The 24,688-nt window shown below is 37.9% G+C and overlaps 1 protein-coding gene across 6 annotated transcripts in view; it reads left to right on the forward strand.

The window, feature by feature from the left end:
* Nucleotides 1–11,627, forward strand: part of LOC119797818 (sorting nexin-14-like) — a 60,596-nt gene extending 48,969 nt beyond the window's left edge. For 4 of the 6 annotated variants that reach the window (XM_038307036.1, XM_038307039.1, XM_038307038.1 and 1 more), the window contains 5 exons: nt 7,761–7,925; nt 8,030–8,125; nt 8,210–8,301; nt 8,521–8,577; nt 10,804–11,627. In XM_038307036.1, the coding sequence (XP_038162964.1) occupies nt 7,761–7,925; nt 8,030–8,125; nt 8,210–8,301; nt 8,521–8,577; nt 10,804–10,845 (452 nt within the window). In that variant the 3' untranslated portion in view covers nt 10,846–11,627. Of the gene's footprint in view, nt 1–7,760; nt 7,926–8,012; nt 8,126–8,209; nt 8,302–8,520; nt 8,578–10,803 lie in introns of those variants that run through there. The other 2 variants (XM_038307037.1, XR_005282628.1) reach the window with 2 other exon arrangements.
* Nucleotides 11,628–24,688: the final 13,061 nt, after the last annotated feature.

A 24,688-nucleotide genomic window follows, 5' to 3' on the forward strand; every position in this document is an offset into this window, starting at 1 on the left:
AAAAACACCTGCCAGCCACCGCGGTGAAACCGGAGGAGACCCGGCCCAGAGGCTGCTGTTGAATTAAGTTTTCAGGTAGAAAAATAGAGCGGGAGCAAAACTGAGTATGATTGTGCTTTATTCATGTATTTATTACAAAGTATTAATCAAACCCATCAAAGTCATCATCCTCTGTTTCTGAATTAAACAGCTGCGCTAAATCAGACATGCCAATTTCTCCTTCTTCGCTGTCAGAGTCACTTTCCGTGCAGCGCAGCTCCTCAGAAATAATGCTGGCTTTTGCGAACAACAGAGCCAGCAGACACGTTAGTCCAAGCATCTACAATCCATCCGCAAACGGTGGCGTAACTTGCCCGGCGCTGCCTTCCACTTATCCTGAAACTGTGGTCTCCGTCTGTCATCCATCACTCCCACGCCGCTCGCAGCCTTACTTTGAACGGCCGCTTCACACCGATGTCGAGCGGTTGAAGTTCCTTTGTCAGACCCCCGAGATAACGGCGAGCACAGCATCCATTTGATTCACCTTTTTTTTTCACATCGGCTGTGAGATGGGCACGCAGCGATGGTGATGCGTGGAAAAAACCACCTGGTCTCCTCACATACACCTCCCTTTCATCATCTCCAGCCTTTTTCATTGCGTTAATGTCATCAGAGCGCTGTGTCTGTCTCGCTGTCAGCTCCCAGATCAGCTTCTCTGATTGGTTGATGCGGCGCGTCCAGCAGAAAAACTTTAATTTTTCCATCTCGAGCAGCAGCAGCGCGTTGGCAGATGCTTAAACGCTCCTGCTGCTCAAAACGCGCTGCGGGACCTTTTGCTGCACCTATACGCGCGTCAACCATTGACTTTGCATGTAAACTCGCTGCTTCTGCTGCACCTGCTGGGTCCGGTTCACACGATGTCGAGCGGTTGAACAGCGAGCACAGCGTTAATTTGTTTCCCCATGTTTTTCACATCAGCTGTGAGATGGGCACGCATGGAGTTACATATTAACAGCGATGGTGATGTGTGGGAAAAAAAACACCTGGTCTCCTTACATTCAGCCACTCTTTCATCATCTCCTCAATGAGGTGGTCTCAAAAGTCGCAGTTACAACACACATAGGGCGCACTGCACCAAAGGGCCCACCGCACATTTTGAGGGAAAAAAAAGACGTTTAAGTGCGCCTTATAGTCGTGAAAATACGGTAAAATAAAACAACACAATTGTATTTTCTTAATTTAAATGTAAATTGTCTTGTTCTATTGGCAAAAGGTCATTTTGACCTCCTCGATTCAAGAACAAATGCACTTATTTTAAGAAAAAAAAATACTTATCTAGATTTTGATTTTTTTCCAGTGCACTCTATAAATCCTTGAACTCAACGCTATTTCTGACATTTTGAATTGAAAAAGCTTCCTGGATGGGAAGCGAAATGTCTTCAAACTTGGAAACAAAGTCCAGTGGATTGTTTTTTCATTTTTTTGGAATGACATATAGGCTATATTTACCAACAAACTGAGCCAAGGGAAACCTTAAAAAACAAATGCCATATCTTCAGGACGCCATCATTTGTCATTAATGTGTGAACTTGTAGTGGTTTGTGCAGCAAAAATGTAGTTTGTTCCGCTTTTTTTTTCACTTAATTTTTATTTACATTTTTGCAACTTACACAGGCATAACTTTGAAAGTATATACAACAAGTTAGGCTTACAAGTAAAGTAGGTCACATGGTTAAACATAAGTAACTTACAAACATAAATGTAGTTAGTAATTAAATAAGCAGCACCAATGGAATAAAAATTAAATAGAAAATAAGTAAATATAAAAAATTACAATATAAATGGAATAGAATACAATGAAAAAAAAAACAACAACAAAAAAAGTTTTACTGCATTAATATGGTCATGGCCGGTTTCCACCTATTAACAAATATGTCTTTTTGAAAGCTCAGGCAATAAGTTATTTGTTCCATATAATAGATTTCCCAGACCTTTTCAATCCACATTTTGTATGTTGGAGGGTCAGACTTCAACCATTTAACTGTGATGCATTTAAGAGCTGCAATCAGCAGCACAAATAACATCTCTGCTGCACAAACAAAGCTGAATTGAGTGACACCATTATTTTTTTTTTTTATTGAAGAAGGTGAGAGGGCTGGTTGATCCTTGGTGACCTCTGGAATTTTTCATTCATATCCATATAATGGTAACGGCGCTAATGTAGCCGAAATTGATGGTTTCATTTGGAAAAGTTGGGGATGCCAGCTTCACTCAGGTACATATCTCGTATGCAATATCCTGGAAGAAGTGCTCCACAGAGATCCGCGTTCAAATGTGCGTTTCTCTTATCTGCTGAAGGGTCCTGCTGTCCTGAAATCTCAGTGTGGAGAACATCTGGACAAAAGGCTTTGAAGCACCGGGTTTCCCCCCTTTAAATGCGCTTCTAGAATTTGGCATATCTTCATTTTGGCACGCCGTGGAAGACAAAATGATCTTAAGAGCTATTTAAACACTCTGCTTAACGGCACCTGTTCAATCCAGGAACCCCTGGCCTACAATTGATAAGAGTATTGTGGCATTTAACTTAGAAATCAGCAGCTGATTGCATTGAGTTCAGCTTCACACAGTGACTTTGAGTTATTCTGATGGTTAAAATATTTGTTTCAGTCATTTATATATTCTCCATGTAGTTTTCCCTTAGGATTTAGGTAGCAATGACACAAACGCTAATTACATATTTGACAATTAAGGAAAAGTTTTGACCAAGCATAGCCCACATTAAACATACCACCTGAAACCCTCTCATCCAGACCCATGCATACAAAAGGTCAAATTGCAGATTTATGTCCTGTTAACATCGCAGCACCAAGATGAATAAGCAAAGTACCTTTTCTGCATTTAAAACAAGAATCATATTAAACAGCAACTTGGAAAAAGAGACTCAAATTAAAAGGCTGGAAAGTTCTAGGTAAATATTAAGCACATCTTGAAACAAATAATTTGGCTAGAAAAATGACTTTTATTCAAGTTAATTGTCTTGAAGTTGTCACACCTGAAATTATTTATAGAGAATTAGATTTAACTATATTAAAAGTATTTTTTTAGCCACTGGGGTTGCTAGACCTGTAAGGTTTAATCTTGAAGGTAGGTTCAGACCCAACGCCTTTCCAGCAGCCAAAATGACATACTAACATGTAGAGGTGCGTTCAGGAGCGATGCGACGTGAAGCAATTTGAGGAACATTCTAGCAATGCACTCTGGGTAACATGACTCATTCAGTGACCAGTCAAACCCTCTCCAGTTACACAGTTGAGTTTTTTCTTTTAGAAGGGCAGCTTGCAGAGATAATGAATAATGATAGAAAAAAGTAATTTGCTTAATATAATCTCAAGTTAATATTTGGGTCAAAAGTTACCTTGTGTAACTTTGGCTAAAGCCATAGTTCACAGAGTAAAAAAAAAAAAAAATCTAATTTAATATAAATAAAATTTTGTGTTTTTATTGGTTTATCCGATCCTCTATTTAGCCTCTTAACATCCATCTCATTTTGGGAAATTCTCACCTATTTTTCAAAGCAAATAACTTAGGAACTGTAAGCCCAAATTACATGTTTGATTTAAAAGCTATCACCTTCTAGTTTCTGAATATATACAAGTAAATTGGGGGAGTAAAACACAGTCCAAGCTGCATCAGTTCAAACATGACTCAAAGTTGTTTTTTTATTCTCAAAAATAATAGGTCTTTTTTAACAGCAGTAATAAAGACATGCTTGCTTATTTCTGGCTGCTTTATCATGCTTACATTTTGACATGCTGCTGTATCTGTGTTAATTGTGCTCACTGTGTCCATAAAATGAACTTGGCAGTTGAATTGTGGAGAATCTAAGCTTTCCAATGATGTGTTACATGTCAATATTGGTTAACATTTTTTAATGCATTCCGACTTATTAGTTGTAAATGCTTTAAAACTGTGGGTTTTGAGAGGTTAGGCAGGAAGATCTCTTAAGACCTACAAGAGAGCCTTGTTTTACTAAACATAACAGTTAACAGTGGAAAGACGGTAATAATACAATACACAGTACAAACAAATCAATTCAGAATACATACATTATTGAAAAGCAAAGCACCTATAAATGTTTTTCCCAAACCTTTCAATGAAACTTTTAAGTCCAGATGGACTGACTTCAGGATGAACCAGAGTAGGAGAACGCTCTACTGTTAAGTTCAAAACTCTGAAAGTGATAAGATCCTGGTAGCGAGGGCTCTGCTGTTCCTGTAAGATATAACATGAGAAATTGGGTGGCACCAGCTGAAGAAGGGATTAATAAATGAATGTGTACCAGTACAGCCTGTGATGAACCTGAGAGCTTGGTGATACACAGTGTCCAACATGCCCAACGAGCCGGTGTTCTGACAGATCAGTATACCCGTAATCAATTAACCTGACTCCACCAGATGGATTTGCTCCGCATATCCATCTGGAAACCTTCCATTGAAGTAATTTTGGGAAGGGGCGAAAATACTGGTTAGCTGATTGGCCTATGTTGGTGATAGACGGGCCAAATAAACCAATCAGATCAACGAAGCATATGACGTTCTAACAGCCAGGCTACTCTTGCCAAAACCAGTCGGGAGAAGAGCAAAAACATCTTTTCCTCTGAGAAAAGCCTCCAGAGCAGTGTTTTGCTCTTCTTTCAGTGAAGAAATACTCTGTAATTCCGATAAAACTTGCTCGATAGCCCCGCTAACGCTAGTTTCATCGGCTGAAGCCGCCATGTTCTTTAGACTGAACTGTCGCGCTTCTCATTGCGTCACACCTCAACCTGCCTCAAAGCCAACGCTGATTGGACGTTGGTTTGGTGAACGGATCCAAATTTTCTTCAACGGAGAGTCTCCAGACTGATTAGCGAGTGAAACCTTGAAAGCTCGCGACATCAGGATGGTCTCACGAGGCTACCAATGTCATGTACTGACTATGCATTTCTACCCCAGTAGCTCTCTGGATCAGGCCGCTGAGGCCTCTAGCTCCTTAACCAGTCCTTAATGGTTCCCCCTGCGGGTGGTGGGCCCACTGGCGTATGGCCTCGAGTCACTCCTTCAGAGGAAGGAGTGACAAGAAGGAAAAGCTCTCGCTTTATCGATAGGTCTACGCTCCTACCCTCATCTATGGTCATGAAATCTGTATCATGACCGAAAGAACGAGATCCAGGATACAAGAGGTCGAAACTAGCTTTAGGATGGCTTGGCACTCCTTTAGAAATAGGGAGAGAGCAGTGTTTTGCTCTTCTTTCAGTGAAGAAATACTCTGTAATTCTGATAAAACTTGCTCGATAGCCACGCTAACGCTAGTTTCATCGGCTGAAGCCGCCATGTTCTTTAGACTGAACTGTCGCGCTTCTCGTTGCGTCACACCTCAACCCGCCTCAAAGCCAACGCTGATTGGACGTCCGTTTGGTGAACGGCTCCAAATTTTCTTCAACGCAAAAGCTCGCGAGATCAGGATGGTCTCACAAGGCTAGTAGTCAATACCTGTTTATCCCTTTTGTTTTGTATGAAAAATAGACTTAAAACTACCTCGACAGGCGTGTATCCCTTTAATCATGTACAAAAAAACGATTTAATTACTTAGTTTCTGGTGTTTTTTTAAGCGTATGGCGATCTGACCTGAAATTGTTTGTTTTTTGTACATGATTAAAAGGATACACACCCGTCGAGGTAGTTTAAAGTCTATTTTTCATACAAAACTAAAGGGATGAATGCTAATCTGACGTCTTGCGTGTGTATTGACTATGGGTATGCTGGTCTGACAGAACATCGGCAGAGACGTTAATTTAAACAATATCTTCAAAAATCTAAGTGGCTCATGAAATTGGCAGAAAGCAGCAGTTTCCTGGCATTGTATGAGAAAAAAAAAGATTTATTTTGAAGAAAAAGAAACTTAGTTTACGCATATTTAGCAGGTTTTCAATGTGGACCTTAGAGGTATAATTTTTATTTAAAGTGATGCTAAATATTTATAGGATGATACAAAGTCACTAAGCAGTAGGAGGTGAGGAAACCTTTTTTTTTGGGAAAATAACTTGACTTTAGTTGTAAAAACTGAGACCGAATGGTGCTAAAAGCAGGTGCTCAATAAAACAAAGGCAACTGATTTTGCATGAAAGTAAATTATGAAATCATCAGCATAAAAATGCACAGCTGTATTTATAATGCCATGGGCCAAATGATTAATATAGTAGTAAAAAGATTGAATCCTAAAATCAGTTAAGGGTTTTTTCAATAATTTGAGAAAATATGGAACAGTGGGATAACAGAAATGAGACACTTTCCTTTAACTGATTGAAAAATAAACCTGGTAATTTAAAAGGCGTGTGTAAACTCATGGGAACCCTGAAATAAAGCTGGAAATGATGATCTCTGCTCTTCTGCGTCAGGCATATTTTATAAAGATGAGGACGAGTGAAAAAGGAAGCTCACCTTTATAATGCAGCTACATTTTAAAACAATGCAACATATTAAATGTCTGGTACCGCTTTATTTTACAGTACATCAATAACCATGTAATAACATAGCAAGTTACGCTATATTACTAGGTAACAAGAAACACTTTATGGAGAATTTGGGTAAATGCTGTGCCTCAAATTTTAGGCAGACAAGATAAAGTCAGACTTCTTAGATGTCATACCGTTATTTACAGGTAAATAAGTAATTAATAATGTGTTATTATGTAGTAAAATGCAGTTTATTACTTGGCATATAAAAGAAAACCAAACCTAGAATACAGCAAGCCAATATTCTTAACTAAACTCCTATTTATATGTAAGTTTAGTTCAGTTTTATAATGCTTTATTTACCTGATCACAAGTTACAATTTACTTTCTAAGCCGTTGGGAGGTGGTGGCCAATATTAGAAACTGTTATGGTAAATAATCAACTTGACAAACTCCTTGGGGGAGAACAAATTGGTACAGTCTGCAAAAAAAGTCACTAAATCTCCAGGTATTTTGAGAAGGATTAGAAATTTTGTTCACAATAAAGTGATGTATTGTTTGGGCAAGTACATTTCCTAGTTATCTTAAAAAAATCCTACTTTTCCAAAAAACTTTAGTTCGTTTAGCAACATTTTCTAAATTTGATCTAGCTATTGCTCCCCTTTTCTCCAAATTACAGCTGTTGAATATTTATGAAATTAATATTTATCAAACATGTACCTTTGTTTTTATGATAAAACAAGGTCAGTCTCGTGATAGTTTCAAGAATTATTTTGTTCAGAACTGCCAAGTCCATTCTTATAATACTAGACAAGCTTTGTGTGCAAAACTATGGAAGGAATATAGAAAATATTTTGAATCTTCAGTCTTTGGAAAGAATACTGTTATCCAACAAAGACAGTGATGTATGATTTTACAAATATTGACTCCCTGAAATGTGAAAGTTAAAATGTAAAAAAAAAATCTTATGTATTCTGAGTTTCTATTTTGATTTGTGAAAAATATATAAAAATAAATAATAATTACCCACCAAAAGTATCCATTGTTACATAGTAACCTGCAACTGTAAATAATTACATGCAGGTAATTGCCTGCATATATACCTTATTTTTGGGGTATATACCAAAAAAAGTAGTTTTTTTTTCCTGTTACCAGGTAATATAGTGTGTCTTGCTATGTTATTATAATGTTATTACATGGTTATTGATGTACTGTAAAAGAGAGAGCTACTGTCTTACATTATCTCCTTGTTTTCAGTCCTGACAAAATATTTTCTGCATCACTGCGGCAGGGCGGGTCGTGTTTCATATCCCTGACTGGTTGCATCACTTGTTAATGGGCGGCAGAATCCTGTTCAAGAACACCCTGGAGGCCTATACAGATTATTACCTTCAGTTTAAACTGAACCAGGTGGTCCAGGAGCACCGGCTCGTCTCACTCATCACCCTGCTTAGAGGTAAAAACCAAGGCCTCTGATTTGCCCATGAATCATTAGGGAGGATTGTCTTACAACCCTTCATTCCAGAATGTCTGTCGGTAACAGAACCAATGTTGTTCCAGACGCAGTTTTCTGCGAGAGCAGTCCGCCCCGCTCGGCCCAGGACAAACAAAGCCGAGCGAAGAGGACGTTTGAGGAAATGATGAGCTATATTCCAGGTCTTTATTTCACAACCAGGGGTTGTTTTTCTTGATTATTCAGCATCCGAGACAAATAATTGCATAAAGGGTAAATTTCTTTAGATTTTTTAGGGAAGTGTATCGGAGAGGAGGCCAAGTATGAAGGAGTTCGCCTTCTCTTTGATGGACTGCAGCAGCCGGTTCTCAACAAACAGGTACAGGAAAAACCCCGTCGTTTGTTTTCACAGCATGTTTGAGGCTCGGTCATATCACATACCTTCGGATTCTGGAGGTAAAAGGTGTAAAACTCAGTGACATTATCATAAAAAATGTTTCTATCAGAAAATATTTTTATCATTATTTATTCTTTTATTTGTTCTTTTCTGAAATACATCTTGGGTTTAATGTTTCCCATGTTTTTCTTCCTTGATCAGCTGACTTATGTGCTGCTGGACATCGTCATTCAAGAAATGTTTCCAGAACTAAACAAGGTAAATAGAAATAATTAACATACCTTTAACCCTTTATAGGACACTGTGAAATATTTTGAAATAAAAATTTCAAGCCAATAGTGTTATTTGAATCCCGGACAAGACCTTTTTACCTTTGTAACATAAAAAAAAAAATAGGGATGTTTTGATGGCAAAAATTAATGTCAGGTAAGACCAACTTGCCCAAATATATTAAGAAAAATAACAGAAATGCTCCTATAAGAAATTCATGAAGAACACTGTGAGAGTGAAAGAAACATATTTTTTGGTCCAACATAGAGGGATTAATACTGATAAACCTTAATATATTTGTTAACTAAGCCTATTAACTTTTAACTTTAGTTTTTAATTTTTCAATTAGCTTTTTATCTTTGTTTTCTTGATTTACCTGTTCTTCAACTTTATTTTCAGTAGATAATTTATCATTCAAGGGCTCATCTAATTGGTCAAATGCAAAATAAGATGTACAGCCATGTAGCAGGATCTTTGCTGAATGGCTGGATATAGATATTGTGCTTCTAGACCTCACTGAGGGACGAGAGGGACTCCATTTGTAAGGGGTATGCAAGTGATCAAAAACATGAACTTGCCCTATAAAGGGTTAATGCCATCTTTATTAGCTTGTGCCTATAGATAATGAATCTATTGACCCCCCCTCCCCCCCCCATGCTAACCTTTGGAGGATGACAACATTTTTCAATTGTCTGCAAGAAATTATACAAACATGCTTAAAATAGTAGATAAAAGGATTTTATCTGAATTGAAATCCTACTTTTCTTGAAATATAAGCCTGAGTTTTTCCCCACATAAATAGATTTGTTCAGAACGCACTTTTTCTGACATGTCCATCGTCTCCATGGGGACGTGTTGGTGAGGGACAGAGAGAAATCTGGTCACAGGTGGACAGTTAAACAACAAAATTATAAAAAAAAAATTCTGACAGATTTAAACTCGCCTTTTGATTTCACCAGCAGGTTTGTTCTAACACCAGTGAAATTAGGGTTATGGCATTTAGGCACTGACTTAAAGACATGGAGCTAGCTCGCTTCCTTGCTTCCTTCCTCACTTCCTTCCTCCCTCCCTTCCTTCCACAAGTTGAAGTGTGCACACGGTGGCAGCATCATTCTATGGTGATGCGGTTTATGAGAGGCACAGAGGGTCAGAGTTTCTGTAAAGATGGATGGTGCTACATATGAAGGGAAAGCTGAAAAGTTCAGATTTCAATAAGACAACAGTCCCACACACACAGCCATGGATACAATACTGTATATGGTTTAGATCAGGGGTCACCAACCTTTTTAAGGCTGAGGGCCACTTTAAGGGTACCGAGACTTAGGAAGGGCGACCATTACTGACCCATGAGCTGCAAGGGTTAGCGTTAGCCTAAACTTTGTTCATTATTATCAACATATTCTTATTTTTTCTTTTAATTTCTAAGTTTATTTAGACATTGTCATTTTTGAAATCTCTATATATGATTAAAAAAAGGAGCAACAAAATTAAATAAAATTTCAAACTTAGCCCACTGGTGGGTTGTTCTTAATTTAGAAGACTCTGAGGGCCCCCCATGTGGTCCTTGAGGGCACCTTGGTGCCCACTGGCACCGTGTTGGTGACCCCTGGTTTAGAGCAATGCATATTCAGGGGATAGAATGTCCCTGTCAAAGAACCAGACCTCAGTCCAGCTGAGGGATCTGTAGTAAGGCTTGAAAATTGACATTCACAGATGCTTCTAATCTATACTAAATCTAGACTAAACCTGAGCTATTTTGCAAAGTTGAATGTGCAAACATTTCTTTTTATCTCTACAAGTGCAGACCCGCTTGATAAGAACCTAAAAGGATAGCAGAAAATGGTGGTTTAACAAACGTTGAATCGGGGGGTGGAATACTAGTGTCTGCCACACCTTTCAGATTTCAGATGCATTTAAAGAAATGAGTTCCTTATCTCCACATTTAGCATTGCTTGGTGTTTGAAGTTGTAGTCTGACCAAAGGTACAGGGATATTATTCTGTAAGAAATTTACAGTCACAGACAAATCCTCAATCGTTTTTTTTTTTTTTTTTCAAAATGAAACTTTTCTACATTGCATCTAAGCAAAGCATTGTTAAATCTGCACACATAAACATTCAAAATGCATGCTTTAAATAAAACTGCTCATATCAGTCTTTATTACATGCATGCACTTTTTGCAGAACTCTAACTTCATATGTCTTTTATGTTTTAGCAGGTACAGAAGGAAACCCCTGTGATGGCTTCATGGATGTAAATCGGCCTGTTATACCTTCATCCCAAGAGGTTTTGAGTGTTGCTTCATCACGAGCGGACAGCACCAGTGTGTCTCAGAGCGGACTGTTCATTTTCAGCTAGAATGAACTGATCGCATTCAGCTACAGGCATCACACAGAAACCCCGCCCCCCCTAAGGCTTCTGTGACCTTCACATTGTTTTCAGGGATAAAATTAATATTCGGATTTTGTTCGTCATACAACAAAAATCCATCATATTTGCCGTCATATTTTCTATTTGATGTGATGGAACATATATAAAGCAATGAAGGCGGCATAGATGGGGGATGTGGGAGGATGCCTTTGCAGATTTGCACTTTTAAATTTCAACCTGTTTTCTGCTGTAATGTGAAGAGAAAACGAACAATGTCTCTGGTAGAAAAAACATAATATTTGGAGCTGATCTGCAGCCCGGTTTTGTTTTTCTATTTTCTGTCCCATCCCAGTAAATTCTGAGCTTAACGTTTTCAAGACCAAATTTCATCACAGCTTGGTTTATTTTCTTTGGGGTAATAGTAAAGGATCTGTTTCAGCTTAACAGTTGGACAAAAAAAACAAATAAATTGTTTTGATTTAGTTTTTTTTTCTATAAAACTGCAGAAGAGACTCTAGCAGATATTTTTTTTTTTCTGGATTAGGAGGAAATTTCAAAGAACAGAAGATGATCCAGACTCCGAACAGAAGAGTGAGGAAATGCAAACCCTCCCTAAATGTTTCTAATAATCCTGTAAAGTAAATAAATTATTAAATAATTTAAAGGTCAGCAGCTGGAATGTGTCTGTGTTTATGTTCTGTTTTCATTGTAGGGCAAAAAATTAAAATATTTAGTAATAACATCAAATACAGTATACACCAGTACCAGCAAACCTTTTTTTCTGAAGTTTTAAGTTAAGTTTTAATTCCTAATGTTTTGGTGGTTAAAGTACAATAATTTAATTGAAATAGACAAAGATATTCAGAAAAAAAACTTTCAATATGTTACCAGAATGTGCTCAGAAGTTGTCCATCGTCTCCATGGGGATGTGTTGGTGAGCAGTGTTTCCGCAGGTCATTAAAAATCATTAAAAGTCATTAAATTACAGTTAAAGAACATTTGCAATAACGTACTTTAACTTTAATATATAATTACCTTCCACTGCACTTTAATTTAGATAGCTTCTGTCCAAACTTTACTTATTAGTTTTATAGTAAAATCAATCTGTATATATGCTATTGTACATAACTGTAAAAAACCCTTTTTATAATAATATCCACCTATAATTATCCAGCTGTAAATATAGTTCATAACACTAGTTATCTACACTGCAAAAAAGGAAAATCTATACAAGTGTAATAAACTTGAATTCAGCATTTTGGTCTTATTACACTTGTTTTTCAATGTATTTTCTTAGTAAGACTAAATATTGTTAAGATATTTGACTTGTTTTAAGAAAATTCATTTTTTTTATCCTAACTAGATAATACAACTAATTCTGAGCAGCTTTTTTTCTTAAAATAGCACATATTGCGGACTGAGTCGCGTTAACATTTAGACTGTGAGTACATTTTTACTTGTTTCAAGACATAAGACAATCCATATTAACCTGTTTTAAGAACTGACCCAATTTTTCGCTTAATTCTGTGACATTTTTGCTAAAATATTAATAAAAAAACATTTTGAAGTTTTTGTCAAGTGTATTTTTCCCGTACATTCACTACACCTAAATAATGAAATTAATTCTAGCTAAAAAAAAAGAAAATTGTTTTAAGCCTTTAAATGAACTGGTATCAAGTACATTTGCCTTGTTTTTAAGCCTGTTGTTTGCTTGTTTTGAGCAATAATTGGTTAGAGGGCATTTAATTCTAAGCAATAATGACTAATAAATGAGAATACATTGCTTAAAATAAGAGCAAAAATCTTAACAAGTAAAAGAAAAATAGATTTTTCTACTTGACTTAAATTTTTTGTGATGCTTACTACTTGGATATTATGTTCTTGTTTTAAGAAATCTTACCAAGTCTCATTTGCTTGCTGCACTGGCAGACTATTTTGCTCAAAATAAGCAATTATTCACTTAAAACACTATATTTTTTTTTTCTTATTTTTTAGAAGGCATTTTTTGTTTTGTATATATTATATTATTCTGTTTATAATAGTATTCATCTCTATACTTATTCAGTAGAACCCATGTCCTGTATTTATGGAAGCCATTATTTATCCTGCACTTGCTGCTTATGCACTTCTGGTTAGACCTAAACTGCATTTCGTTGCCTTGTACCTGTACCTGTGCAATGACAATAAAGTTGAATCTAATCTAAATTATATATTTTTTTAATTAAGGACTGAATTGGCATTAGTAGTGTTACCCACTTGCTCCACAGAACATCTAGAAATTTCAGCTGCCTTAATACTCAGTTAATGCTATAACTTTCCATTGCTACTTCCTAACAGACTTGGAGAAGTTTTCTCACTCTTTCTGATGCAACTAGAATTCAAACCCAGTTCCTCACCTTAAACCACTTCACCAAGGGGGCTGTAAACATCCAGGATGTTCTGCAGGGATTAAAAGACTCCTTTATATCAAATTGTAAATAAAAAACTTTTTTTCATATAATCTGTTCAGGGCTGCTGTATCATCGTATATGAGAAACAGATGGGGTTATAAGAGACTTATTTAAAGAAATTAGATGTTTTCATTTTAGACCTTGTGTTTGTGTTATAAGATGCCAGAGTAACTGGAGTGTGAGAGTGGCTTGGTGTTTTTTTTTCTTCGTGTTTGCTCTTTGTTCAAACCACAAAAGCCCTTCAAAAGGGCCTACAGAGTGTTATTTTGTTCCTTCTCAATGATTTTCGTAATTCGTGCTAAAATTAGTCTGCCTTGCTTTTATCACACTCATCTCTGTTCCACCAAAAGACCTGATTCACCTGCTGGCAGCCAGAAAGAGCTGTTACTTGTGAAACTTTTCAAATGTTGTATAAGAGACATAACCTTGAATATAAGCTGAATTTATTCGTGTGTTCAAAAACACATGAGAATCCATCTTGTGCAGCTCCAGCTTTATTAATTTGAGTGCGACCTGAAACAGGTCAGCCAATCGTGAGCAGAATTGTACTTTAGGGCTGGACATATAGCTTTGATAACATGCAGCTGAAAGCCAAACCAAATTAGTCATGGTAGTGAAGGAGGCGGTACGTATAGCTGCTGCTGTCACATCTGCTTTGTCAGAATCCATGATTTCATCTTTAAAGCTACAGTGTGTAATAATTACAGGGATATACAGTCAGAAATGTAATATATTATACATAACTATGTTATTTATCATCATCTATTAGCTCAGCCTCTTAACCTTAATATTTGCGTTGCCTTAGAATTCGTTATTTATAATTACATAGGAGCGGGTCTCGCAGCCATGGAGGCAGACATCTTTGCGCTACGGCAGCGCAGAGCCAACAAACTAGCGATTGCGAGATCGCCCATTACGCTCGAAAGTAACTACGGCAAGTTGAGAGAGATGAACTGAGACGGTACTGAACAATAGATGGCAGTATTAAAATTATATATGTAAACAAACCTCATCACTTGAGAAGGTAGGTGATGCGGACGTCGTGGAAGACATTTTGTCCCGTAACGCTCGCCGTACTGTTGGGGGGGAGAAGCGGGGGGGGGGGGGGATGTTCATGTTGCTGCGGTCTGCAGTCTGGACGTTAGATGTCGCTAAAAATTACACACTGTAGCTTTAAAGGAGTTACTGCAAAAACATGAAAGCGTCAGTTGTTGTAGTTCCTCATGGTGTCTGCCGCCATTTATTACCGTGATTGGAAAAAACTTTGTGTCTCTTGTTGGAAATGTTCTGCTGAATGTCTCACCTTTATCCAATGAGATTTGAGTGGCGCATTCCCTGAATAATGATGTATAAAACTAAATCTGAGTGCTTCACATTATCAGTCTGGCTCGCCAGGTATTAAGTAACCAGGAAACACGGCAAATTTCTTTTAAATAACAAGAAACATTGATTGGATCAAGTGCAGCTGATGTGGTACACCTATGAGATATTAGACTCTTTTTTTCCTCATTTATTCCCTACTGAAAATTTTTTTTAATGACCTTTTACAGGAAAATAATAATTATATTTCATTTTATTTTCTACTTTTGTTCACATTTTAAGAATGGTTTAATCACTAATAAGTTTTTATATATATTCTAACATTTAAGAGAAATCTTTGATAGGGTGTCCTTTTACCACAATGATTCTCTTTATTTGAGCTTACTTGTATTCAAAGGTTGCTCTTTTGCTTTGACTGAACTTTAAATCTCGTCCTGTTGTGAGACAGAAAAGGCAATTTTCTAAGTCCTGAACAAATGTTCCTAGTTTTGAGCTTATCACATTTTGCCAGGGTGCACACAGCACATCAGAGGGTCAGGAAAAGCAGAGAGTCTGCAGCGTAACGCCAAGGCTGGCTGTGAACGTGTCCATAGGTTCCTGAATGTCTCCCCACTGCAGGGTACAAGCACTTCACCTCCAAGAGGGCCCATGAAAAGAAAAAACCTGGAAAACAGGAAGACAAGGTACAGTCATACCAAATTTAACAAGAAGAACAAAAATACTGTGTTTGAGCAAAGTCTGTTTTCATACAGTATATCTGGGTAGAAACCAACAAGTCAGAAAATAACTATGAAACAGAGACATGGGGTTTATTGCAAACTTAATGTATAAACCTTTTTTCTAAATTTTTGGAAATATGTATTTTTTTATGTATGCTATTTAGATTTTTTTAATGTAGTAAATTGCTTTGTAACTGTTTTGAAAAAAATGAACAGACAGAACAGGCCAATGAACAGATTTAGCTTTCATGATGACATACAGTGCTGTCAAGTCTTCCTTTTAATAGAAATAAACTTCCAGCAGAACCAGGCTCAGTGTGACTGGTGCTCTGCTGAGGCCAACTGGGGGTTCAATAAGAAAGAAAACAGACATACAAAATTAACATAGAGGCACTGATTTTTAAATACTTTCTATGTAAGAAAAGGTAACAGAAAACTGGCTCCATGGGTGGCTCTGTCTGGATAAGAAAGAGTTAAGTGGACAAGCTATGAGCCAGTTTTCATTTTAAAGGGATGAAAGAGAGCACGTCAAATTAGTCACAGTTAAAGCTGAGCCCAATGTCATGTCTGGGAGAGAAACAGCAGTAAACACTGAAAAACGGGCGCAATTATACAGCTAAACTGCAAAAGATCCGATAAAGCTAACATGAAGAGAAAAAGCAGAGAGAACATAACTTTAGGGGTTGAATCAATAAATACTGCAGGATTGGAGAATAGAGATAGAATGAAGCAGAATGAGAAATAGGGGTCCCTATGTCCTCCAGCAGTCTAAGCCTATAGTAGCTTAACTATACAGATAGCTCAGGATAACCTGAGCCACTCTAACTATAAGGTTTATGAAAAAGGAAAGTTTTATAGATATAGTGATGGATTGTATTTCTGAAACGTCCCGCCCTCTCCACTTACTCTTTTTAAGTTGCTGTTTGCATCGCTCATACAAGCTTACTTTCCAAAAGAAGATTTGCAACTTCTCCATTATGTCAGACTCACTACCGGTAAGTGAAAATGGGGATGAGCACATAGGGGGCCCTTACGTAAACATATCACCAGAATAATTGACAATTAGGAGGGCCACTTATTTTTTATACGATCCACCCGGAAAAAAAAAAACATCCTACACTATACCTTTAAGCCTTGCCTTAAAAGTAGAAAGGATGTCTGCCTCATGGACTAATGTCCCTGTCACAACTTGATGATTTAGACCAGCGTATGCCTGCCTCACCCCATCATAGGGTGAGCGTGAACGTGAGTGTGGTGAATCCTCCCTGTGTTCACGGCCATGACCAACAAACTTCCTAGGAGACATGACGCTGCATCTGCTGCGACTGCTTTTCCTTTTTTCTTTTTCTTTATTCTTTTTTTTTTGTTTGGGCGGGCGGTAAATAGCTGCTAGGTTAATACCGTGATCAAAGACATCTTTTTATGCATCTGCGGGCGCATCATTTTGCCACTCCTCCATTAAAGGATTTGTGGGGTGAATGGCTAAAATTGGTGCTTCTCAGCAGATCTTCAAGTTTAAAGTCTGGTTAGGTTCTAAGCAATTGCCAAGATCTCTGCTCAGTTTTTCATCTAAACATAGAGAAAAGAAGGACCAACTGCAGCCTCCACCTATGATAACAAACTGAGGAAGGAGAGAATTAATTAAAGAAGCCTGGGCTGCAGAGATCCACAAATTAGGTGGACTGTAAGAAATATCTGTAAATTCAAAGTATAAATGACTGCATTTATTGGAAGAAATCTTCTGTATTTAGTTTTTACGGATCTTTCAACCGTATCTAAGGCCCAGGAGTGTCAAAGTGGTTCCAGAAAAAGCTGTGTGGCTGCAGGTTTTCTTTCCAACCAAGCAATAGCACACCAGACTACAGTCATCTAATCACGGCATCATTTTCAGGTTTGGACTCCCTTGATGAGATTAATGTAGTGTGGTGTGCGCTTGGTTGCAAAGAAAATTCTGCAGCCAAACGGCCCTTTCTGGAACAACTTTGACACCCCTAATCTAAGCCGTAGGTAAGAGTAGGTAAGAGTTCTGACAGCTCCATTGATAAGAAAAGGGCAATATTTTAGAGTCATTTACATTAGAGAAACCTTTAGAGAAAAAAAATCTAATAAGAATGTGTCAGGGTTCAGTGGTGGTTTGAGGAACCAAATGCAGAGGCAGAGGCTGAGGAGATTTCTTGCAACTTTAATGAAATAAACGGAGGTAACAGAGGCAGGAATCCAAAAATTCCAAAATCAAACATGAAAAATATAAAGCAAACCAGAACTAAGGAGACATCTGGGGAAACCAAACACGAGGAGCCAGGGAGAGATGAGGAACGTGGACAACAGCATGGGACAAGGAACCAACAAAGAGTGAGAGCAGAGGGAGAGCATATATAGCAGACAGAGACAAAGGGAGGGCTAACGAGCTGACAAGGAGCAGGTGTGAGAGGAGACAACGAGGGAGGCATGTGGATGGTCGTTTGGTGCATGGCGCGTGTTTTGAAGCTGCTTATGGAGAAATGTCTTGGGCCGTGAGTAGTGAGGAAACAGGAAGCGATTCTTGTGGGATGGAAGAGGGAAATAGTGACAATGAAGGTTGGAAGATAGCAACATCAAAAAATGAGAAAAAGCGGAAAAAACAGAGATCAGTTCAAGGGGAATCTAGTTCAGAACAATCCAGTGATGATCATTCCATACATTCCACAGCACAACAAAATGAATTCAAAGTCATATTCAAAGTCGTTAATCAGGCAGACTCTTTTACAAATTGGAATCCGGTTCACTTAACAAAAACCATCAATAAACTTGTCGGAGAAGTCAGAGGTGCCAGAATTCTGTACAGTGGAGACCTGCTAATTATCTGCAGAGACAGCGCCCAGCAAGGCAAAGCAATACGGATCAACAAAATTGACGGGATAAGAGTTCAGTGCAGCTTAATGGAGAACAAAAAGTTCAGCAGGGGAGTCATTGGAGGAGTTCCTCTAAAAATTTCTGAAAAAGAGATTCTGGAAAACATAAGAGGTGCAAAAGTAAAAGAAGTAAAACGGTTAAAAACAACAAGAAACGGAGAAAGATCTGACAGTTTATCTGTGCTAATTAAATTCGAAGAAGAGCAATTACCAAGCAAAGTATTCATCGGTTACATAAGCTATAATGTCAAAATCTACAATCCTCCACCATTGAGATGTTTCAAATGCCAAAAATTCGGTCACATTGCAGCAGTTTGTAAAGGGAAACAGAGGTGTGGAAGGTGTGCAGGAGAACATGAGTACGGAAAATGTGGAAAAGAAGCTAAAATAAAATGCTGTAATTGTGGTGGAGAACATACTGCTGCCTATCGCGGCTGTGAAGCAAGCAAAAGGTCTGAGGAAATTAAAAAAATGAAATTTGAGCTCGGAATAACCTACGCTGAAGCTGCAAAAAGGATCCCATCTCAGTCAGAAAAACCCAAACCTACAGTTCAACACACAGCAAATTCCAAACCTCTAGAGAAATCTCTAAAAATTGATGAAGACTCACTTATTGTTAAAAAGACAAATTTTGTTCTTTTCATGGTAGAAGTTATTAATTGTACTGCACAGACAACAAAAAAAACGGAAAAAATCAAAATAATAGTGAAGGCTGCAGAAAAATATCTGGACATTAAAGATTTGAACTGGGAGATGGTTGGAAGTATGATGGGAGGACCGATGGGACCATCAGAAACTGGCAGAGTTAAGATGACCTAGAGTAAATTAAAATTATATGGGCAAATGTGATTTAGTATTATGTTGGTTTAAGTTACACAGGTTTTTTTTTTTTTTTTTTTTTTTTTTTTTTTGGGGGGGTGAATCGTTTCCTGTTTTCTTGCTTTACTCCATATCAGTTGGTGGCGGTAATGCACAATTCACAAGTCTGCCAACCGCCATAAAATCCCATAAGAAGAAGAAGAAGAAGACAACGAGGGAGCCAAGGGGAAAGGAACACACTCACACAAGAGGGCAATAGAGGACAACAGAAAAAACATGAGAACTAATATAAATCTAGAAATTACAACAAAACTGGAATTAAACCAATAAAACTAGAAAACAAGGAGCAAAGTAAAGAACAACAGAACCAAGACCATGACAGAATGGATATGTTTTGTTAAAAAATAAAAAAGGTCCAAGCAGAAAATTACCAGGACTTTTTCTGGTTTTTAAGGATTTTCTTTTTATTTACAGTTTAAAACTCTTCCACTGAACTGCCTGCTCCTTCTCCTGTATTCATGATGCTGTTTTTTGACTAACATTCTCTAATAAACCTCGGGGCCAAAGACAGAACAACTGTATTTGCAACGGTTGCATTAACCCACTTTATTTCTCCACTTAACAGTCACTTGCACAGCTTTGTGTTGATTTGTCATTAAACATGTTGATGTCTGTGGCCATAATGTGACAGAACATATCAAAGTTATTGGAGAATAAACACTTCTGCAAGGCAGGGAAATCATACAGCGAGCATTGCTGCAGGCGTCTCAGCTCTGATTGATTAGTAAATCTCTTTGAGTGAAAAGTTTGCAGCTACAGAAGAGATGAGCAGCTGTCATGTTAAGGAGTTATGTTTAAATCATGCTATTTGTGAGCTTACTGACACATCTTCCTCTGTGCTCATTAGTAATTCATAACAATCTGTGTATGTACGTACCCGTGTGTATCTGTCGGAATGTTACGAGATAAGACAGGACCTTTTAAAAGGTCCTGTCTTATCTCTGCCCTGCCTTTCTGTTTAAGCTGCAGAGGAAACATCAGCTCTCTACTTTACCCTGATTGAATCCCTCGGTTTCAATCAGTAACACTTTCCACCGTGTCCACTGCGCTATTAACAAAAACCCAAGAACTAACCATGCAACTGATTTGCAAGAACTCGCTGTGTTTCTCCCAAGAGCTGAAGGGTGCGTCTGATGCAGCCTGACACATGTGCTAACACAGACGGACAGATGGCATTGTACTTGTGAAGTGTAAACATTCTTCCCACACAACACTCAGTGGTCTTGTCCTCTCTCCTCTTATCTGTCTAGTGCTTCTTTAAAGGGCTAAAAGCACTTTACAGACCATTGCCTTGATAAGAAGCTTTCTATGATGAACTATTACCATTTTGAACCCTGTGTATTCCCAGCAGAGACATTTCAAGCCAAGTAAATCCCTTATTTGCTCTTTTCATTATTTGTTTTCTGAAAGTTAGTAGAAGTGACAATAAAGCTTAGACTACAGCCTTGAAATATAAATTTGTAAATATTTTTTTGCATGATTACTATTAAAATGTTATTCTTTCTTTAATTATTTCCCTTATGTATATTGTTTTAGAGGCATGATCTGGTGTTTTCCCTTTTAGCATGACTCAAGAAATGGTAATTAAGAATATAAAAGATATTTGTTCTTTCAGACATAAAGTCCAATAATTACGTCCTCCCTTATCTCTACTTTTAAATATTGGGAAGAAATTTGTGTAGGTTTTGACATGTTTCAAAGTTGTTGTTTTTTTATTTTAATTTTTTTTATTACTTCTCTCTTTTGCCTGATTAGCAGCATGGAGTGTCGTTATGCTGCAGCTTGTTTACTGCTCTAACCAGCCAATCATTTTAAACATAACCAGTGGGAAAACAAAGAACAAAGGGCAGACTGTGGTGGAACAGTTAAGCCTAACCATAAACAGTTTGATTCGTCCGATAAGGAGATTTCTTATCATATTCATCTCACATTAAAAGGAAACATTTTAGGCCTTTATAGATTTTTGTGCAGTAAGATCCCAGATTTGTTGTATGTGATGGATTTGTTTCAGCTCATTATTTGTCTTTCATTTTTATTGTTTGTTTCATTTAGTTTTGCCTTCTGCTCTTTTTCTCACAGCAGGTTCTACTACCACTCCAATGATATAATGCATATAAGAGCAGATGTCCATCAGCCCATCCATTTCCTTGAAGACACCCTCCAGCTGATTCTCAGGGATCCTGATCCTTTTACAGACCATATAGGATAAATCGTCCCCCCAATGACTTCTCGGTCTTCCCAAAAGATCTCAATGAAATCCCTGAACCTCCTCAATTACTCTTTTTAATTCAGAGAAGCAGCATCTCTCCGTGGAGTTTCTTAATGTATCTGTAAGGCTGAGCTTCGTTAGTCTTATGGATGAGGTTTATTTCCACATCTTTGGCCTCTGATGATCAATATCTTGTGATCATGCATGAGGGGACCAGTAAATCCAGAGCTTTAACCTATTGGTTTAGTTCTTACTTTACAACAACAGACAGCAGATCCCAGATTACTGCAAATGAATCCCCAATCTGTCCTTCCATCTCCTGTTCAATTCTACAGTGGTTGTGAATAAGACACCAAGCAACTCCTCCACCTTAAGCGAAGACCAACTCCCAAACCAGGGGAACATTTCACATTTTTTCTGGTCATAATTCTAAAATTAATCCAATGAATAGTCGACTTGATATTGACAGCGCCGGGGTAAGATCCCAAAGATCCTCTGTACAGGAAAAGTGGGTTGAGTTTTTAAAAATAAACAGAGGAATAGGGTGGATTTCTCATTTAAAGCAAGAATATGAAGCAATTGGAATCTCGCTCTCAAAGAGAGAAACAACACATAAATAAAGGATGAAGACAAAGCATTCGATGCTATACCTATTACAGATTGCTCTGGTGGAGTCTGCGGTCAGACCACTATAGCAACCAAAAGCCTCCACCGTAAGCATAAAGTTTCTCATGCAGGAAATGTTTTTTAGCTTGTGTTTTAAGACGGCCTCTTTCAGTGCAAAATAACCGTTGATGTCTGTGGATCTGATCCATTGATTATTTTCTCAACTTAATCTTTCAATGGATTTTCCCATAATAATTTCACTGCAAAAAATATAAATCTCAATAAGTTATTTTTTCTTAAAATAAGTGTGTTTTTCCTTGATTTGAGGAGGTAAGTAAGACACTTTGCCAATGGAACAAGACAATTTCCTTTTAAAATAAGAAAAAACTATTTTATCGTCTTATTTCAAGTAAATATTATCTAACTATCTTATTTTAAGAGTGAAAATACTCATTCCATTGGCAAATCATCTTATTTACCTGCTCAAATTAAGGCTAAATATACTTAATTTAAGCCATTTTTTACTTATTTCTGGATTGTTTTTGCAGTGTGGTGCTGCAGCAAAATGTTATTTTCTTAGTGTCTGAGCCAAAGAAAAGAATTATTCATAATATATTCAAAACAACTAAAGTTTAACAACCTACTAACCAACACCAATAAACAAGCATAGATAAAGAAGAAAGCAAAATATAATAGAGGACATAATAGAGGGTCATAAAAAGGTAAAAGGTTTCTACCAACTATCTAGCTTCTTAAATTCTAAACAGTCAAAGGCCAAATGAAAGAGTTGAATTTTAACAGACGTGAATGAGTAAGTAGTGTAGATGTGCAGAGGTGAGCACAGGCTCAGATATTATTACATTTTAATTTTGATCTCTGGACCTTGAGAAGAAACCGTCTGGTTGACTGGAATGCCCTTAAAGACGTGATCATGTTTTGGAGATCAACCAAATAGGAGTAGGTTGGACTTTTATCAAGTCTCAAAGTAATCAATATAATTTTAAAATCTATCAATCTGTAGATAGATATAGGAGCCAATGGACAGATTATAAGACTTAGTGAAGACTGCTGGGGTTTCTCTTTTAGATCATAAATATAAATGTTACATAGTGCAGGCGAGTGAAGACAAAAGCAGGAATACAATTTTTAAAGATTTTTAAAAGAAAGTTTAACCTTGTCGAAGACTCTTGGTTGGAAGTTGTTGTGGAATTTTTATTTGTCAAAGAGAGAGAGCACCACTCAGTAAAACAGAGAAATATTGATCTTTGTCTTTGCAAATTTATTCAAAGGCATAAAGAAGACTCCTTCTCTCAGAGAGGCAAAAAATATTGAAGGAAAGCTATGCACACAATTTTATACATCACAGAGGAGGGGAAGAGAGCAAGTTACTTCTAGCCTAAACTGGCCCTGGTGCAGAAAAACACTGTGAATTTTATCTGACTCCAACTCCTTAAACACAATCAGTAGGGAAAGACTTCCACCACAGTCTAAATATAACTGATTTGTAAATTCCGCTTGAAGGACCAATGTCATAACCTGACTCCGCCAGATGGATTTGCTCCGCATATCCATCTGGAAACCTTCCGTTGAAGTAATTTTGGGAAGGGGCGAAAATACTGGTTAGCTGATTGGCCTATGTTGGTGATAGACGGGCCAAATAAACCAATCAGATCAACGAAGCATATGACGTACTAACAGCCAGGCTACTCTTGCCGAAACCAGTCGGGAGAAGAGCAAAATAATCTTTTCCTCTGAGAAAAGCCTCCAGAGCAGTGTTTTGCTCTTCTTTCAGTGAAGAAATACTCTGTAATTCCGATAAAACTTGCTCGATAGCCACGCTAACGCTAGTTTCATCGGCTGAAGCCGCCATGTTCTTTAGACTGAACTGTTGCGCTTCTCGTTGCGTCACACCTCAACCCGCCTCAAAGCCAACGCTGATTGGACGTTCGTTTGGTGAACGGCTCTAAATTTTCTTCAACGGAGAGTCTCCAGACTGATTAGCGAGTGAAACCTTGAAAGCTCGCGAGATCAGGATGGTCTCACGAGGCTACCAATGTCATGTACTGACTATGGATTTCTACCCCAGTAGCTCTCTGAATCAGGCCGCTGAGGCCTCTAGCTCCTTAACCAGTCCTTAATGGTTCCCCCTGCGGGTGGTGGGCCCACTGGCGTATGGCCTCGAGTCATTCCTTCAGAGGAAGGAGTGACAAGAAGGAAAAGCTCTCGATTTATCGATAGGTCTACGCTCCTACCCTCATCTATGGTCATAAAATCTGTATCATGACCGAGGATACAAGCGGTCGAAACTAGCTTTCACCATAGGATGGCTGGGCACTCCTTTAGAAATAGAGAGAGAAGCTGAGAGATCCTGGAAAGGCTCAGAGTAGAGCCACTTCTCCTTCACATCAAGACCAGTCAGCTGATCTGGTTTGGGCATTTTCTTCGGATACCCGGAAAAAAAAAAAAGTTATGGCAGGGGAGCGGTGGCCTGGTGGTTAGGGCATAGAGCTTCGAATCCTGAGGTTCTGAATTGGAGCCCCACTCGCACACACTGCCACTCTGGGTCCCTGAGCTAGGGTTGTCACGATACTAAACTTTTCAACTCGATACCAATACTAAGGAAAATATTCGATACTCGATACCATTTTCAATCCCA

This window comes from Cyprinodon tularosa, unplaced genomic scaffold, assembly GCF_016077235.1.
Source record: "Cyprinodon tularosa strain WSP-4 unplaced genomic scaffold, ASM1607723v1 ctg6, whole genome shotgun sequence".
In the NCBI taxonomy this organism is placed as follows: domain Eukaryota; kingdom Metazoa; phylum Chordata; class Actinopteri; order Cyprinodontiformes; family Cyprinodontidae; genus Cyprinodon; species Cyprinodon tularosa.